Source organism: Anneissia japonica, unplaced genomic scaffold (assembly GCF_011630105.1).
Source record: "Anneissia japonica isolate Jap-2015-1 unplaced genomic scaffold, ASM1163010v1 scaffold9_len2422644_cov172, whole genome shotgun sequence".
Lineage (NCBI taxonomy): Eukaryota > Metazoa > Echinodermata > Crinoidea > Comatulida > Comatulidae > Anneissia > Anneissia japonica.
Genome location: NW_022758107.1, coordinates 1,471,997 through 1,487,007, shown reverse-complemented (window position 1 = coordinate 1,487,007; position 15,011 = coordinate 1,471,997). Strand labels below are relative to the sequence as shown.

The window sequence follows — 15,011 nt, the reverse complement described above, 5'->3', positions numbered from 1 at the left end:
AGACTCGGGAGGAAAAAAAAAATTTGATATGTTGTAGAACTGAAGACAGAAAAAAGTTTTTTGACGAAAAACTCGGGAAAGGTGAACGAGATACAGATTTTTTAATACTAAAAAACTGTTGGAAAAAGGGGCGTAACCACCCATTTTTACACCTCCGCCCCCCCCCCCCCCCCCCCCTGTTTTTAAATATTCAAAAATCTGTATCTCATTCACCGTTGCTCAGTTTTTGCTCAAACTACTTTTTTTCTGTCTTAGAAAAATCAGTTGTACAACATATCAAAACATTTTTGTCCCTCCGGAGCCTGACTTTAACCTTTCACCATGTTTGTGCTTGTGTATGCAACACCACTGTTTCTTGAAGCACAGAGGTACAACAGAGATCATTGATTTTAAACCTCATCACCATAATATTTTAAGCTTGCCAGAAAAGAATTTTTAATATTAATTAAAAGCTGATATCATTAGTGTTATATTTTACCTTGAGCATTCCATGATAACATAATACTAGTGGTTTTTTTTCAATAATATTTGTGCTTCTTATACTGTTTGATAGTTGGTTCAGTGTACAACTTTTTTAAGCTGTTCACCTTCAAGTTTTCAAACACAAGTATACATGTGATTTTTCCAAATATGGGCCTGATCACACCCATATATAGGCATGATGATGTCATATCACACCCATATATGGGCACATCACAGGTATTTGTCACAAAAAAAAACTGATAATGTGAATAGACCCTTCATTGACAACAATAAAATAATAGCTTGAATGTTGGCATGTAGGTACAAGATGTGTTCTACTCCCCTGAAGTGGAAGGATTTGCTTGCTCAAAAGAAACAAGGCAGAAAGTATGTAAGCTTCAGCTGTGACTGGAATGAGCCTGGATACACACCATTCTGCTTCAATGTAAGTAAAATAGTAATAGTAACTTTTTAACCAGGCTTTACTGAATACATGATTTTGTGGACCTCATTTTTATTCATATTGTATTGGTTTTTGTAGTAATGACTAATAGATATCTCTAGTAGCACATTGAGGTACACAGGGCCACATTACTCCGATTTTGTATGTTAAAATAGCCTACACTATCACTAAAATTGGTTTACACTATCACTAAAATTGGTTCATAAATTGTTCTCCCCTACATTTTTTTTCATTTTAAATGTACTCCTCTCCCACTTCTAACCATCCCCACTCACAGCTTCCACAATGTTCCCATAATACACTATTGCCCTCCCTAATTTTTGTCTTTCCTACTATGCCCTCGAGGTCTGTTGTTCACAATACAACAGAAAGGGCTTATCTGTTTTTCCATCATTTTTAGAACACATTCTCTAAAATATGTTTAATTGAGATTATAAATTGTGCTCCTTTTAAAGCATACACACACCATCTCATCCCCATGTATGTATTACACTTGTGAGCATGATTCCAAGATCCTTAGAGGCAGTTACTTTCAGCATATTCAGAATCTTGATATCTTGTTTTGATCATGCAGTATCCATAGATTAGTTTCTCTATGCTCTTTTACCTTGAATATTTTCTGAAAGCATACTAATATTATCATTAGCAACAATAAAAGTATAAATAATAATAAACATGATTTATATAGTACACATATCCACTTAGAAACTGCTCAATGCGTACTTAAATTAATAGAATTAATTCTTTATAGATATTTACAGATAGATTACATTGATTATTGTGTTGTGCTAAGATAAAAAAAAATTATTTGGGATATTTTTCATCAATTTATGAACAATTTAATCAAGTATTACTATTAACTTGTTTAATATTTGTCTTTTTTATCATTACAGATTATAAATATGATTATAATTTTTTTTTTAAATTGTTAAATTCCCAAATTATTTTGTTTATGTAAGAATGGTATATCAACTTAAAAAAACCTTTTTATCCTATTAACCAACAATAGTAAAATTTGCCAACTTTGCCTAACTCGAATAATTTTTAATCAATCATATTTTACATGCCAAATTAACGATCTGTAAGTCAAATTTTAACTAAAGTGGAAACAATTTCCGAATACCATTTTGTATTCAACGTAAGCAAGTTCAACTGTATATTTGTATTTACTTTCATAGAGTTGTATATATGAAAATTAAACTGTAAATCCACCCAAACTGTTGTATTGGCAGGAATTTGCCATTACGTTACATACAAACCTCCAAATACATGCATACTAAATTGTATAGTAGTTTGATATTTAAAGTGTGTATATGAAACGTCTGTAACATAACATACTGCATATTTTTCTTGTGCATGCTAACAGCCATTCATTAATAATGTCATTTTGTACACTGTTTTTAAGCAGTTCATAATTTAGATTTTCTGCATAAACCTGCCCTGTCCAGACTATTAAATTTTATTTGGCAAAAACATGAGACATGCCTAATTATGGTCATGATGACATCACATTATGACCATATATAGGCACATTATGACTATATATGGCATACAACAGTTTTTTTTTTTTTGTCAATGAAAATTTGATAGTCTGGAAAGAGCATTAGATTACTTGTATGGTTTGAAAGATTTCAAAATCTCAATGTACTTTTTAACACAGGTTAAAATGGACCCAGACCCAGTGAGTCGTAATTTATAAGAATTTACTTGGAATATTTTTATTTTCTCAGTTTCTTATATAACTTCAGTGATGTTGCAACTATTGTTCATTCATTTTAGTTTCCTGTTATTTTTTTTTACTCCATCTCAGTGAATTGTAGCATTGGATTTTAGTTTTGTTTTTGAAATTTTGTTTAAATTTATATACTTACAATCGCTTAATATTCACATTTGTCTGTTCTTTGTAAACCATGTTGAGAGGTATCACAGCTTGTCGGAGCACAATGTATTTTATTATCCTTTGTGTGTGAGGTCATTTTCCTGTGCACTGCCTAGCAAGGAAAGGCATGCTTTGCTAAAGGTTCATTGTAAACTATTATATATATATACGTAAGTGTTTGTGAATATAGGTTTTGAATTGCGTTAAGTAAGTGTTGTTGAATTTCATTGAATATTGAATTATATTGATTATTGAATTTACAATCAGTGGCAGCAGCAGAGATTCTCCAAGATGGTGTCCAAATTTCCCTGTATGGGTCTAAACTTGCTGAAATTGCTCCACATATCCCTCATTCCCGCCATGGTGTGACCAAATTAAAAAGATATGCACGTCAATATTCTTGGAAATGACACTCTTTTAGGCGAGTCCAATGGTTGAGCGGTAAGACAGGGGTGCCACTTACTACAGCCTTAACATTTGCGCTGGTTCCAGCCGTTCCTCGTCTAGGGTTGGGATGGTAGAACCAAGTCTTCTCAGATAAGGACTTAGAGGTATAGTGTGTACATCTGGCTGTGTGCACTTTAAAGAGCCTATTGCAGCTTGAATGCGGAAGAGTATGGGGTTATCCCGATATTACGGTTCATTTCAGCCCTTATCGTTGTGGAATGATGTGAATATGTAGTTCCTATAAAGTGGCTAGGTAGTCACAGACCATACTCATACGCGATTCAGCTCAGTGACGAGTGTAGGTCATTCTCCTTCCTTTAACTTCACCTGATATGATTTGTTTCTTCCAAGACCATGGTTCAGGGTGCCCCAACAGTTCTGTCTTGTGCCTTCTGGACTTCTGCTGGCGCTGCCACTGATTATAATTAAATAACTTATTGAATCTTAATCAGTTATTGAATGATAACCGAAAGGTCCACTGATTAATCTCAGATAAGAAAGTATAATACATACTCCAAGTATTGAAATACACGATGGCGTGTATTTCAATACTTGGAGTATGTATTATACTTTCTTATTGAATGATATTCATTGTATAGAGGATGCCACTGTTCCTTGGGTATAAACTATCCAAAGTGGAAGTCCACTCATAATTTTTGAGCAATTTTCATGGTAATTCTTCCAACCAGTTATTAAGTATAGCTAGGCCACCATACTCACTATTATTGTGGGCATTTTCTGGTTCTAAAATGTAAAACAACCCTAAAAATTCGGCCCAATTCTGTTCAAGAAAGGTGAGCTTATACCTGAAGAACCACAGTTTTATGTTCAGCTGGTATATACAAGCTTATTTGAATGAATTATTTTAATTTTTTTTTATTTATTTTTTTTTTTTTTATTATATTCCAATTTTGGTGAACCAAACCTAGGTATTTGAGATATCTAACTGACTTACTAGAGAGTCATACTTAGCATGAGTAATCAATTTTTTTTTTCAATTGATATACTGTAGTAATTTTTTTACTGAGTTAGGATTATTTATTTATCATATTTTGCTATGTAACATATTCAGCTCTGATAAAATTACTTTCAATGAAAGCTTAAAACTACAAAGAGAAGACTAACTATTTGTACACTATTATTATCAGTGTTTCTGGAAAAATGTAACAATTTTGTTTAAAAATGTATAGAAATGTTTCAAAAATAGACAAAATATATATAGTAGGACTAAAAAACAAATATAATAATTAATGTTTATCGAATAAAATGACAAGGAGTCGGGTTATTTTGTTCAGTTATCACATGGTACTAACATCACCATTTTCTTTTCCTTATAAAGTGGAATGAAATAACAAACAGTATTTTTATTTTTGAGATGTTTACAGTGTTTGGTTTTGGTGTTAAAAATTCAAGTTCTGAAATATTTATTAAAATTTTATGTAACAAGCTTTCAATGTTTAGGAGGTTTAGCTTTTTACATAGCTAGAGATGTTTAGCAAGCTTTTACAAATTCTTCTCTTGCTTATTATATTTTTATATCCACACTTTCTATAGTTTTGACACAGTAACACATAAATTCTATTGGTAAACAACAACTAAAATTAAAATTTGTTTTAAGGATTACATTCTTCTTTCTGTTAGGATGATGTCTCCCTCCAATTAAAGACCAATTCTGGGACTGGAGTTTCCATTGTCTTTGTAGCTTTGGTCTCCAATTACAATAATAAATATAAAAGACATTTGTGGCAAAGACAAGCCAAACCTCTCACTCTTCACAATTCGTGTTACAGAGATAATGGCCAAAACATGCTGGAATATCAACATTTTTGTAATCTATTTCATTGCACTAAACTAACCTTCAGATATCTATACATCATGCTATGCTGTTTATTTACCCCATTTTCAATGTTAAAACAACAATTTTTAACAATTTGGTGATAGTCTCTGCCTGAGAAATTCCCGAAATTATAAACTTTGAATTCTGATTTCTCAATTATTGTTCTTTAAACAGCTAAATGTTTTAAACTTAGATGCTTGTAACTTCATAAGGAAATGCCGAATTTAAATGATTCTTTTACCATTTTATAGCTCTCATTTTACTGTTTAACTGTGTATTAATTAACTAAAAATCAATTTTGCGACCAGTGACTGGTTTGGCTTGTCTTTGCCACATTTTTTAATTTGGGACCACAGGAAGTGGTCTTTAATTGGAGGGGTATTTAATTAGATGAAGACCTGTATTTAATAATTTGGATATATGTAATTTTCTGTGATGTATTTTGAATGTTCAGGCAATCACTGAGATGGATAAGCTACGCTATGTGAAGGGGTCATCGATTCAGTCTCCCAAGTACATAATTCATCTACATCCTGCGGTCATGCTGAGGAACCTCCTGCCTTTCCCAGTCTACTACACTCTTGCGGTAGGTATCCACTTTTCATATTGCTCCTCAATGGGTAATGGTCTTGTATTTCTTTAGTGTGTTTCGCAATATATTCCTTCTCAAGGCACTTCAAAGAAATGCATAAAAAAATTTGTCCAGAATCTAATCTATATTTTTTTTTAAATGAAAACACTAAGCTAAGCTTATGTAGCCCTTACAACTTGATAGACCTTTTCGCTCTGCCCCGCCCCGCCCTGCCCCGCCCCTTAGATATTGTTGCCATGGTCCTAACAAAACGATAGTGTAAAATGTACCTATACACCTGCTTTTGTGAGACATCACGTTTGCTTGTTGGACACGCGTCTTCCTGGCACTGATCTGATTGGTCAGTTGTTAAGTTTGATTGACACCCCGGAAAGGTCCATTCAACAGACCTCAAGCCCAACTTGGACAGCATCTTACGACACAGCCAGACGCGATTGTTACTTCGGATCTGTGTGAGTTAAACACAGACGCGATGGTTTGTGTCAGGAACAGTTGTAGAATATTAAACATGTTTAATATTTCTTACGACGGTTGAGACTGTCATACAATGCTGTTTGAGTTGGCCTTTAGGTAACTTGCCAGCAACTGCAAGCGATTTGAAGTGCATGAGCGTTCTGATTGGCAGTTGCTTCTCTTGTGAAAATAAGTGCTACTGGGAACAACTCAGTTGAGTCAAGTCACAAGGGCAACTCAATGAACACCCTTTCACAAATCTGCCAAAAGTATTAAAAGTATTTTTTTACTAGGCCTTTCAAGTCAACATTTAAATAATTTTCTTTTACATTTCTAAAGTACGAAACAAGTAAATTAGGAATTTTAGCGTGTGAAATAGTAAGTGTTATTAAATTATATATTTCTGGTATTTATGTTTAATTGAAATACATGTGTATTTACTAAAATTGAATTAAATTTGGTATGCTTTGTATCATTGTATAAAAATATATAAATATAACTGTTACAATATTTAAACTATTTTGTTTATCTAATGAAATAGGGTACGGATGGTAATATATGTATTGAGAAAGCCAACCAGTCTTCCTTACTACATGTTGTCATGGGCAAAACCATGATGCATATGAGGGTAAGACAATATCATCAATTTTTAAAGATTCATTCGTTCTTTCATAATGTTGTCATTTCTGTCGTTGAAAAATCCTAGGAATTACTTTTTCTCTGTTGACAAATCATATCACGTAAAACTTACATGTATCAGCTGACAGATGAACATTAGGATACAATATAATGTGTATCTAGATAATTGTAATGTAATATACAGTATTATTAAATATTAACAACTTCAGAATCTTCCAAAAATATTTCATTGTATACAATTATTATACAGTATATAACAAATAATAATATATTATTAAAGTTCTTCCAAATAATTATATAAAAACATCTATTTCATATCCTTCAAAATATTACTTACAGCAACATACAGTAGTGTATACCTGTTCTCTGTGATACATTATTTAGTCTGTACCATCTGTCTAAATTTGAGATAATAATCTTGATGGCATCTAAAACACATATAGCATCCATTTATCATGATCTGCTGCCAGACCTGTCCAGTCCCTGATGTCGAATCCCTAGTATTTTGTGCTCTTACTCTATATACAATGAATAATACATGTTTTTTACTCTTCAGATCGAAAATTACATGGGTATGGATTGGAATGGAGAAATCACATTGAGAGAAACATTGAAAACTCCACTTTTCCAGTGGGGCTTCCGAGGCAGTCGTCAGGGACACGATAACGTCTGGCTCGAGGTGGGCGTTTGGGCGGACTACAGCAGCGGGTATCTGGACATGGCAATCTACAGTCCTTATTGGCTGGTCAATAAAACTGAGCAAACACTTCGATATAGACTGCCATTGCTAATGAAGGTAAACACCTTTCTTATTTTGTTGATTCAATCCTTGTATTTTGCTCTGTGGATGTGCTTTTTAGATGTGAAACTATAAATATACAGTATTAAAGTTTACATCTGTGATTAATTAATTTATAACCACCATCATTGTTAAATTTATTGGAAATATTTATGAATGATTTTTTAGATCTTCTTCAGTTGCATTTAATGTTGTTAACAGTCTGCAAATCGTGGTAATCAATTTTTTTTATACTCAAGTTGATAAATTTTTGGATTATTGAAAAATTTAGATTGTTTGAGGGGATTTTTTATTTCCCCCTTTTTTGACCTTTATACTGGATAGCTTGCACAGTAGATATCTACTGGTCTCTTGCAGGGCCCAGTTATGCTCTGTAAACTCAGTTCATAATAAAACTTAGGGAGTGGAGTGGAGTCCTACTGTCATAGGATTTGAACCCAGGACCCTCGGATTGGAAGGCAAGCTGTTCATCTTCACTCATCGGACAATACATTTTGAACACTAAAATAATTATTTTCCTTTTTCCTCTTTCTCCTCCTAGTCAATCTTCAACCACATCCACTGTTTTCCTTCCATCCATTCCTGAGAAGGAAGTAAAAATAATAAGATTGATTTTTGAAAATTATATTTAATATTACTGTATATTCAGTAAATGGTGAAAAAAAATATTGTTTATGAATGTAGGGATCCCAAGATGAGATCATTGAGCATGCAGCTGATACCAAAGAACCAATTTTATTTTCTTACCCAAGCAAGAAATCCACACCTGGAAAAAATAAGGTAAACAAAATATTCTAGTACATATTAAAATTAGTCTGCAGTAGTTCAATTAGGTAGATGAAAATATACATCTTCACATGGCCCACAAGCACTGCAGGCCACGCAGGCACCGCTGGCAGCTGTATATCAATAATAATGTTCTTTTGTAGGCTAAGTACAGGACAAATGTGCACTGCCCGTGATTGGTACTATATTAAAAGGATAAACAAAATTCATTAACGATATTGTTAATTGATTTTGAACATGGCTTAGAATGACTCGTGCATGTATATTATGAGCGTACTGGTTTTTCCCCTCAGAATGTCTTATAAACACAATGAATGAATGAATGAATCCATCAATTGCTCATTTGATTTATAAACCATAATGGTGTTGCTCATGTTAAATTATATCAAATATTTTATAGTATTTAATATATTAGTATAGTACAGTATTATATTTAGTATATATGAGTTCTTAGCATGTTTTTATATTCCTGATCAGGTTGAAATGTGTGGCACAATTATTGTAGATTGGTGTCACTATTTATCTCTAATTGCTAATGAATATTATTTTCAATTTTACTGTTTACCATTATAACTGCTTGTACAGTATATCTGTTTTCTATAAACATTAATGAAAGTTTCCTTTTAGCATTTGGAAAGCAGTGTACTGCAATAAGTATTATATATGCATAGTGTTCCATTTAATGCGGATAATTACCAATTTTCTTTGTTTTTCTTGCCTGATTTTGTCTTTTCTACAGACAACGGTAAGATGGGAATTGTTTGCACAAATGCATGGAATTCTATAAATGATCTTTTGCATGTTTTTTTTTTTTTGCTGAAGATTGAATTATCTATATATACTTCATTCTTAACACACACAGTTCAAAAGCATTCTAGCTATGATATGGAAAATGATTATAATGCTACTATTACTGCTACTGCTGATGATGATTTTGATGTGATATTAATAATTATGATGCTGATAATGATGATTTTAAAATTTGAAGTTGATGAAAATGTGACAAATTATCACACTAACTTTATAAAGGTTGACAATATTTTTTTGGATTTTTAGTTAAAAGACTCCTGTTTATTAATTGTTTCATCACTTGCTGTGTTGTTGTTGTTATCCTCCACTATTACTCCTGTGTGAAATCCTTGATCCCAAATAGTGAAATTTGTTGAATGGATCTGTACCTGTCTCTTATACACATCTAGATGTGTATAAGAGACAGGTATTAAAGTTTACATCTGTGATTAATTAATTTATAACCACCATCTTTGTTAAATTTATTGGAAATATTTATGAATGATTTTTTAGATCTTCTTCAGTTGCATTTAATGTTGTTAACAGTCTGCAAATCGTGGTAATCAATTTTTTTTATACTCAAGTTGATAAATTTTTGGATTATTGAAAAATTTAGATTCCCGGTGTACTACCCAATCACTACCAGAAGGATCCTACTGGAAATAGGTCTGAGGACTTTCATGGATTATCTTTGGTGTTCACACCGAATAAATCCATTCATATTCTTGTTATAGAAGCAATAATGAGGATTTATACTGATTAAAATATTTCTAATGACATTATAGAAGCCATTATACAGGTGACATAACAATTATTAAGCTCTTAAATTAAAATTTGTAAAAAGAATAATAGAAAATTACACAATATAGTTTGGTATATAACATTACATTTGATTTCATGTTTTTTTTTTCTAGCTAATTATAATTTTTTAAAAATACATTAAATTGAATGATACTATATGATTTAACATTAATAAACGACTGTTTTATAACTAATTAACAGCATTAAATCTGCACATTTTTTAAATAATTGCTTCTAAATTTCATACTGATTTTAACACTTGAAAATCTACTACCAAAGATTACTATTTAATAATAATATTGCAAGAATAAATTTGTATTAAATAATGCATTACAGAATGCTTGCTATTGTGCAGTTATTTTGAAGGTGTTTCCCACAGTCACAAAGACCATGTTATGTTATCAAGAGTGTGTCTGTGTCTTTCCCTTGTATGTTTAATAGTGTGTTTATTGTAATCTTTATGTTTGAATTCCATGTCTCATTCAATCTCCAGATCAACAATTCTTTCACATCATATCTTTACCCCATCCATCCTTCCTTCCATCTGCTCCATCCATCCATCTCCATCCCAACCATTTCTTCTACCAAATCTAATCCTTCTACCATCCATTCCATCTCTCCTATAATAACTCTTTTATTCTTTCCATCTGGTCCACCCTTCAACCCATCCATGCTTCTACAATCTATTTCCTTAATTTCCCATCCATTTTTTCATTTCCCTCCATCGCCTTCTATTGCTTCCATCTCCCAAATCCTTCATTATCACCACTTCCTTGCATTTTACCCATTCTTTTAATCTTGCACATTCATTCCATCATCTAACCTTCTACCCCAGCCATTCCTTTCACACCATTTATTCTTTGAACCTCATCCGTTCCTTTCATACCCATTCATTCCTTCCTTCCATCCTCATCCTCATCCATTCCTCTCATCCTATTCTTTTCTTGCCGTCTGTATTGTTTAATTTTTTTTATTTGATATATTTAATGAGGGTGATACATCCAGCAGAAGCTGATCATTAGGGACCCTCAGCAAAACTATACTTCCACACCATCCATTTTTTCTCTGTCATTCCTTCTATTACTCTTCTTTCCTTCTACTCATCAATTCCTTCCACCCCATCCTAACCAACAAGAGAAAATGTATCAACTTTGATTGGGTTGTTGTAATTGTATGATATAAGAGGTGAAGTAAGAGACAATATTCAGTTTGTCAATTTATTGCATTTTGAAGGGACCATTCCAACGATTAGTGTTAGTATATTAGTAACCTACAGTATTCATGCAAACCTCATTCGCTATTAAATCTCTTATCAACTGAATTCTTGTAAAAGACATCATTCGTTAGTCTCATTCTTACTCTCAGGTTCATCATGTAATCTAATTTTGGTCATGTCGTCTGATTTTCCTTGGGATCTGACTTTAGTCACGTGATCTTATTTTCTTATTTGATCTGATTTGGTATAAGATCTAATATATCATGTGATCATTACTATTATAATATTTTATTTGCTATTTTGGGGGACATTTTGTTAATTCTACATACACTGATTCATTCACTCTCTTTTAAAAAAAATGATGTTGGTGAAGGACAAAATATTTTTTGAGAGATTGATTCACATTATTTGTTTATTTAGCTTTGAACATTCTCATAAGTAAGGTATATTCTTTGTATAAAAGGAGTAGGGTATCTTTCTAACTTCATTAGGGAAGGGGCATCCATTTAATATGCTGCTCTAACTATAAGTAGGCTATATATATTTAAACATATGAGTAGAGGGTCATTTATGTAGTAAGCTATTCTAACTACAGTATATTGGAAGGAGGTATCTAATGCACTAAGCTGTTTTCACACAGATGCTTGCAATGTATGGTCTATGCACAGAAAATAAATTCATATACAGTACTAATATCATGTGCATTTGGCTAGGCAGGGTAAACCATGGACTAACCAAAGCAAGTTGTATAAAATAATGAAATAACTTCATTCAGCTACTGGTGAGAAACATCCATTGTTATGTTTTGGCTGAAAATGAATTAAATTTTGATATTATAAGTTTACCCTATATATTCGAATATATGCCCTGGGGTGCTTGTTGTTGAGAAGGCTTTTTGAGGGGCAACTTATTCGAGGGAGGCATTTATCGAACAAAGGGGTATATTTTTTTGGTGTAAAATGGGGTGTTAATAACAACAAAATGTGTTATTGTGTGATCGTAGAGACTAATAGATCGCAACCAGGTTAGAGTAATACAATTCAACTGCAGTAGAACATTAATAGAATGTATTGAGAAAAGTGTTGCTTTCAATAGTTTTGCTTAAAGTCATTTGGGATGGGGGGTTGCATTTATTCCAAATGAAGCTCTAGAGAAGGGTGTTTATTTGGGGAGATGTTTATTCAAAGCAGGGCATATATTCAAATATATACGGTATGTATATTAGCTGAAGCCCGAGCTTTAGTATAATTACTATTTTGTAAAACCTAATATGCAAACTCGGCGTTCTCAAACAAAGATCTAACATCTTATTATCTTAAGAAAGAATTACTTTGTGGTTTACTTTAATTCCTTCATTTATTTAATTCATATTATTTGTAATGAAATTTTATAGAATTTCTTAATGTATTTAGTCCACTTTGGAAGTTCTTGGGGTTGAATTCTGATGTGAATAATACAATCTGCAGCCCTGTTTAGACGTATCAAATTTTATTTGACAAAAACATATGATGAGCCTAAATATGGTCATGATGACATCACATGACTATAATGTAGACTATATATGGTCATACAACATTTTTTTCTGGGAAAGGACATTTGAGTATTGGAGTAAAGTGATACCCAAACTGATAATGTAGAATTATGGGCATGCACCATTTTTTGTCAAAGAAAATGTAATAATTTGCTTAAGTTTTCAAATGTTTTGTTACATCTTTTGTATTATTCTGGCAGGTTACTCATGAAAAAAACTAATTTCAGTACACCTGGGGTATTAATTTTATATATTATTAGTATATATAAGATAGTATAATACATACATTCCTGATGATGACATAATTAATGTCGAAATATTGAATCCCGACACGATGGTGTGCATTTCGATACTTGGAGTATGTATTATACTATCTTATCTGAGATTAATTAGTGGTTATTATTATTATTATTAATTGCATTTCATTCTATTAAATTTGACAGCTTTTAAATATAACTTATTTTTGAAAATTTTATCCATTTTTATTCAATACATATATATATATGTTATATAATATATTTATTTTATTTGGAGAATATTTATGAATATATATTTTCAGGGTTAAAGAGAAGGGCCAGACATGCATGCAAACTTCAATTTAATGGGTCAATTTAGTTTAAACCAATCGTGGAATTCGTTATTTAGAAGGGGTTGTTAAAACTAACAACACTGTTACTAACTCTTATTATTATGGTATACTTAGCCCAGAACTAGAGTTTCATACCATAGTAATAAATAAAATTCTACTACTAGCCATTTATCATGGATACTAAGTGCTTACTAGATATAAAACAAGGTCTTTTGTAATTTAAAGCTGAAGTACTAGCTCTAAGCAGCAATTCACATTCTTAAACTACTCTATTATAGTCCCTATTGTGTATGGCTACGTCCTATTCAAAATACTCTAGATAACTAGGCTGCAGCGAAAGAGCAATTGTGGCTCCAAAGATTTGCTGACTGGGGTCTGATCAATTTGGGGCCAACTAGGGCCTTAGTTAGGATCCCGGAATAAAATTCTTAGTAGGGTTCACTGGGAGAGTGTTTTTGGCTTAGTATGACCCTAATAATGATAACAGTTTACATCAAGTGAACTAGCCCCACCCCAATGCTGACTCTCAGTTTCTTGCCCTGTGAAAACTTGATCAGATGGAGAGATATTCTATCATTGATTCAGATAGCTACAAACACCCCCCACATAAGTAATGAGCACATTGCTATCATGTGTTAATGACTGTTTTACAGATCACTATGCAGATATGCGACTCTGATTGGTCAGATAAGTTTTCATTGGATACGGTTGGTAGTTCAGGCTTCATCACATGTTCTGGAAAAGGACAAAACTACAATGTAAGTTTTTGAATTACTTTGACTTAACTTTAATGTAAAATGTAATATATAAAAGTGTAACAAATTCCCCTTCCCCCAAATTTTGGGGTTTTTTGTTTTAACCCTCGAGCATGGAGTGTGTCAACTACTGGCCTTTTTCAGCGAGAAAACAAATTTTCATTGTCAGGGCATGTTTCCAAGTAGGTAGTGGATGAACAACTATTTTTACTACTTTTAAAACCCTATCATTGATGATTAGTGGTGTATCTGCAGTTGGCTGTGGGATGCACCTTCCCAGAAAAGCCTGCATTTCTAAAGGGTCCCCTATCAGTTATTTTCTTATAAATATTATGTTCAAGTAGTTTAAAACACTTAAGTTTGTCTGCAAAGGCCCCCTCTTAACCTTTCTGCTCCCTATCAGCCCCCTCCCCATATCAATACGCTTAGATACATCAGTTGATATATCATGTTGGCATATGTGACAATACCTATTATTTCCCATATATGGTTGTGACATCGTTATGTCCATATATGGACAAATCACAGATATTTGTCTAGCGTTGATCCTGGTAAGAGATGTGTGTTGTGTTGAAAATGTATCATGTGACCTCATCATTTTCAATATTTTTGGAATTTCAGATTGGTGTGAAGAATCAGTTCAGTAACTTTGGATTGACTAAGATCATTGTGTTCACACCTGAGTATTTGCTTGTCAATCACTCTGAACATGACGTCATCTGTAAGGAGCTCAGCGGCCCAGATTTGCTACAGTATGATGTTGCTAGTGGCCAGGTATGCTTATTATATTACTGTATCTTATGCTCTCTTCCTATTAACCATCATGTCATCCTATTTTTATTCAACAAGATACAAGATAATATGTGCCCCACCCTCTCCTCCCCACCTCAAACTTGTGATATTCCATTCTTCATGTTTGCATTTGGGATAGTACTGATACCATGCCATGTATCATTTTGAATTGAATTGGAAA

At 32.6% G+C, this 15,011-nt stretch overlaps 1 protein-coding gene across 1 annotated transcript in view; it reads left to right on the top strand.

The window, feature by feature from the left end:
- LOC117125134 (vacuolar protein sorting-associated protein 13A-like) overlaps positions 1 to 15,011 on the top strand; it is an 89,413-nt gene that overhangs the window by 62,150 nt on the left and 12,252 nt on the right. Inside the window, exons 48-55 of the mRNA XM_033271534.1 lie at positions 784 to 907; positions 5,543 to 5,674; positions 6,675 to 6,761; positions 7,329 to 7,568; positions 8,256 to 8,351; positions 9,097 to 9,102; positions 13,937 to 14,041; positions 14,660 to 14,812. Of these exons, the coding sequence (XP_033127425.1) occupies positions 784 to 907; positions 5,543 to 5,674; positions 6,675 to 6,761; positions 7,329 to 7,568; positions 8,256 to 8,351; positions 9,097 to 9,102; positions 13,937 to 14,041; positions 14,660 to 14,812 (943 nt within the window). The remainder of the gene's footprint in view (positions 1 to 783; positions 908 to 5,542; positions 5,675 to 6,674; positions 6,762 to 7,328; positions 7,569 to 8,255; positions 8,352 to 9,096; positions 9,103 to 13,936; positions 14,042 to 14,659; positions 14,813 to 15,011) is intronic.